Source organism: Bidens hawaiensis, unplaced genomic scaffold (assembly GCF_021521415.1).
Source record: "Bidens hawaiensis isolate Kalapana, Puna unplaced genomic scaffold, B.hawaiensis_p1.1 tig00006484_1, whole genome shotgun sequence".
NCBI classification, from domain to species: domain Eukaryota; kingdom Viridiplantae; phylum Streptophyta; class Magnoliopsida; order Asterales; family Asteraceae; genus Bidens; species Bidens hawaiensis.
In genome coordinates this window covers 1,286,130-1,290,826 of record NW_027491435.1, presented here as the reverse complement: position 1 = coordinate 1,290,826, position 4,697 = coordinate 1,286,130, and the positions used below count along the sequence as shown (strand labels likewise).

The window sequence follows — 4,697 nt, the reverse complement described above, 5'->3', positions numbered from 1 at the left end:
AATTGTAATCGCTATAGCAACTAAAAACATCACTGTTTTACATGTGTTAAATTTATTTTATTTATTAAATAAGTAACTCAAACAAACAATTTCATATAAAACAATTTATTTGATTAAATCTTTATTGTTAAATTTCATATAATATCATACACAGGTTATCGTCACATTTCATAGAGTATCACGTGCATTTAAGTCGCTTCTTTTGTTAACGAAGTATGATACACATGCAAAGACAAATGCATTTTATGTATTCATGACCGTTTAAGTGAATAATTGATTGTGATAAGTTTATAAATGAATTTCTTATTCAAAAACTATTTGCAAATTGATACATACATCTGTTTTATTATCGAAATATCCCACTTAAAAGTTAGATTTTATTTTCTAATAACAGACTTAAAATAAAATATGTAAACGATTGAATTAATAAATAAGAAGATTTATAGGTATAAATTCACATCATTTGTGATCTTCGATCCGATCAATATTTACCATTTATTAATATAAAAAGACGAAAGGAGATAATTTAAATAAATAAAAATGTCCCTTATGTGTCACATGATTAACCAAAGTTTATACGTACTACTTTATCTATATACAAATATAAACCTTGTGTTTATTAAAATATTATTGATAGTTATCAAGTGAGCTCCAATAAGTGTTCCCACATTTATAAAAAAAAAGGTTCCATAGTGTGAATTATTTTATATTAAACTTTAACCAATCATCATTAAACGATTGAATATGTCACCATCTACTTCTAATATTTGTTGAGCACAACAAATGTGGGCCTAGAAAGGGCCGAAATGGGTCCTTTTTTGACATTTTAAAATAGAGAATTTCATGATTTTATATACAACCAAATAAACCAATCATTTATAAGTATTGTTTTTATATATTATTTTCAAGATCAACACTAAACAGGTTGTTAAAACATGTCGTGTTGTGTTAAACGACTTTACACGCCTATTAAACCCGTATACGTTTGTAGTTAAACATGTGTTTGTAATTGTCTTGTAGGTTTCGGAGGGGAATGAAACTCCAAATGCTTTCTCTGCCTTTTTAACCCTTGCCAGGGGAGAAGGTATCAACTTCGCGTCCCTAATGGAACGAAACAGAGTTCCACAAGACACTTAAAACAAAAGGTATTACTTAAGGCAAGGAAAACCCCAAATTGGAGCGCCTTCTTTAGTAGACTTCTTATGTCCTGGCCTGCTATGAGCTTCCTGGAAATGGATAAAACCTTTTTTCCGAGTGAAATGCCTTATTTTATGAGGGTAAACCTCCAAACCAGACTACCAAGTGCCAAACTGTCGTCTACAATAAGGGTTGGGTATCCGAATCAACCTCAACACTTATTCCGGATATCATGATCTTGGATCCTGTTATCTTCTTAAGTTAACATCAACATGTTCACGCTACATACATGTTTAACACTATTAAATGTAAGCGGTTAAAAAAACAGAAACTAATCCAGGCAATTCTGAAAGGTCAAAATGAAATTAAAAAAAAAAAACATTAGAAATATACAAAAATACACAAAGGTAACCTACCTACCAAATCAGACTAGCAATCTTACAGTTTTATGTTAGATTGCCTTTATTATTTCCACTCCCTAACAATTTACAGACCCACCAAATGTATCAAGATTCCTAACCCACCCCCACTAACATTTTTCATCATCATCTCTAACTTTACATCTGAGCCTCCAAAGTCTTCTGGCTCTTTGCGGTCTGCTTAGCATGATGCTGAGACCAGTACGCGTGCGCAACCAACACACGGTCTAGAAGATTCTGGGGCACGGGCTCACCCCTTCTTTGCTGAGGCGCAATGCTTGCTGTGTGAACCAATGTTTTCCATTTATCCTGAAATCAAGATATCCATAACTCGATTAAGGTCAACCAGGTCAAATCAAAGTAATAAGCTAAAAAGAAAACTTTTCAACCGGGCAAAACCGATTGACCCATTACCTTCAAGTCAACATAAGTCCGATGGTCCGCATCATCAAAAGCACGCATTTTAACATCACGCCATCTGCAAAACATTATTTCAATTAGACGTTTATTAAAACCAATATTTATCATCTAAACATAAATATATTGATTATATAAATAGTAATATACAGACCTTCCAGCTCCAAGGGTTTCAACAGCTTCAACAAGTGCTTCAACTTCCGATACAGAAAACGGCCTTCTTGCCCTCCTTTGTGAAAACTCATATATTTTGGTCGATTTTTCACTTGGCGGGATAACCGAGAGTGCCTCCGCATTCACTGGTGGAACAACCACAAGAGCCTTCGAGTCTTCCACCGGCTCTTGGGTTGTAACTTCAGTTGAAAAAGTTGTACTTTCAACATTCTTCTCAATTTCGTTGTCCAAACTAGTTACCGGAGGAGGATGACCCGAAGAAGAATTTGAGAAACAACCATCGATAATAGGACTACAAGAAACACATCACCAATAAATTTCCATTTCTATCTAAGTTATTTAATAAAGTATGAAGAATGTAGTACCTAGATGGAAATTCTTCCCGCGCAAGAAATGAAGAAGCTTCCGGCGAAATAGACTCCAATGTAAATCCAAGGTTTTCAAGGTTACAATTTTGTGAAATCCCAGATTGTTGTAATGTCCTGTTGTCATCTCTAACTTTCTTTCCTTGTACAACTACCCCTACATGTAATTCACCATTTAAAACCGCCTTCACGGCTTCCATCACACTTCTCTGTAAAAAAAAACAATTTGCATAATCAAGAAATGCATATTTAATTAAATAATTCACGAGTCAATTTTAAGTTTTTTAAATCTAAATATTACCTTCAGTGAACCTACGGTTGCAGTTTCGGGGACCTCAACATACAATTCTGGAACTCTGAAGGACTTTATGCTAAATTTCACTAAATTTGATATGCTTTCGTTACTTCCGTCCTTTATATATGAAACTTTTGACCTATGATGGAATAACTTCCTTTTCTTAATTGCAGCATCGGCTTTAAACCGTTCTCTCATGTATATCTTCTTCCTTTTATGATAAAATGATTTCACTCCACCACCTGGAAAAAAAAATAACTTAAATGCTGTACGAAATTCGAAAACTATAATAATATAAATCTACAATACTACACTTACTAGTGCTGTTTGGGAAGTATCTAGCAGGCATCATTTTCCTCATTCTCCTATATCTTGCATGCGATCGCGATCCAAACGCCCTCAATCTGGTGTTATTACGGTTATTATACCAAAAATACTTTTCATCATCATCTCTAATATTAATATTCACATTTCCCCTATCCGTATATAAGGGTAAATGTACACTAGTACACGACTTGTTTGACACGCCAGTATATACAGATGGTTTCAGACGGTCCTTCACATTGTACATCTTGACCGAAGTCAACCCTCCACTTTGTTCCTCCACAGCCTCCGGATGCATTACATCTCCATTATCACCAAACTTAACACCATTCATATTATCCGGTTCGTCTTCAATGGTCTCCATTATCAAACTAGATTTGACTTTTTTCACGAAACCAGAATTCGTAACAATCGAAGCATGATCAGAACCAGAATCATTCTCGGAATGTGGCGATTCTTTCAAACCAGGTTGAGCAACAAGCTCGCTCTCCGCACCGCTGGCGGGATCATGACGATCCGGTATCACAGAGTTGACTTTGACTTCAATCGGTTCACGATTTCCAATCAGTTCCTTTCCTTTCAAACCAATACTAGAAGTCGAGCTTTCACTCTCCTGCTCCTGTAATAAATTCTCGGCCACCGTCGCTAACAGCTCAAAACCGCTAATTTCACCATCGTCAGACGATCGGTTCTCCACACGCCTCTATTAAAACAAAACATATAAAACGTATCGCTCGTCATTAACAAACACTCATAAATCAAATGTAAAAATTTAAACTAATTATTACCCTTAAAGATCTCGGCGCTTTCGGTATCACGGGAGGCAATAACCCATGAAATCCTCCATCATAAATCCTCTTCTTCAACACCATATCTTAATAACTAAGCATGCTAATAACTTCTCAGGCCTGCTTGTAATTAATAAACAGAATCAAAATCAGTTAATAATAATAATTAAAACCCAGATTACGAATCAAAAACCATAACTTTATTAGAAAAAACAAAGAGCCACATGATCAAAAACTACCAATTATGAAGCAGACATTTATAAAAGCAATAAAGTTGATAACTGTTTGACCTAATTAATCAGATCGTAAAATTGGACTGCGAATTTAATGGATCGGGTCGGATCTAGCTTAAACCCACGAAGATCGGAGCAAATATCGGGTAAAGACATAATAATCGGAAAGATTAAGCGGAGAATTAGAGATTATTACCTGAATTCTGATGACTTAACCGTAGGATTTTGATAATAACAATTTGAGGGTGATTTGTGACGAGGAAATTGAGAAGTGAATTGAAATTGGGATTGCTTTAAACCCTTGTTTGTTATATATGAATTGATGAGTTTGAGTTTATTTAGGATGTGGTTTTGTACTTGTAGACACCTACCATAGATTCCGATGAGAGGGGTGGGTGGGTGTGTAATTGTAATGTGTTTTAGTTTAAGGGGTAGAAAGGTAAATTTCTCCGGGTAAGTGAGATTAATGTTTTTTGTGTTTGGGAGTGACGAAACTGATGTGACGCTGAGCTGCAATTTGTTGAGCGGAGTTGGATAGGAGAGAG

General features: G+C 35.2%; 1 protein-coding gene across 1 annotated transcript; it reads right to left on the bottom strand.

Annotated features, from left to right (window-relative positions):
• Window positions 1-1,530: 1,530 nt before the first annotated feature.
• LOC143632607 (telomere repeat-binding protein 3-like) lies at window positions 1,531-4,062 on the bottom strand. Its single transcript, XM_077101085.1, has 7 exons — window positions 3,920-4,062; window positions 3,126-3,834; window positions 2,814-3,049; window positions 2,513-2,721; window positions 2,128-2,439; window positions 1,971-2,034; window positions 1,531-1,865 (listed from the first exon to the last, which is right to left on the bottom strand). Exons 1-7 carry the CDS (start codon window positions 4,001-4,003, stop codon window positions 1,695-1,697), a joined length of 1,785 nt encoding a protein of 594 aa, XP_076957200.1. The 5' UTR covers window positions 4,004-4,062; the 3' UTR covers window positions 1,531-1,694.
• Window positions 4,063-4,697: the final 635 nt, after the last annotated feature.

Bases quoted from the DNA above. Each gene is read 5' to 3' on its own strand.
- LOC143632607 (XM_077101085.1), bottom strand. From the start codon at position 4,003: ATGGTGTTGAAGAAGAGGATTTATGATGGAGGATTTCATGGGTTATTG. The intron at 3,050-3,125 runs GTAAGTGTAGTA...TTTTTTTTCCAG, and splicing joins ATACTTCCCAAACAGCACTA to GTGGTGGAGTGAAATCATTT. The intron at 1,866-1,970 runs GTAATGGGTCAA...TCTTGATTTCAG, and splicing joins GGACTTATGTTGACTTGAAG to GATAAATGGAAAACATTGGT.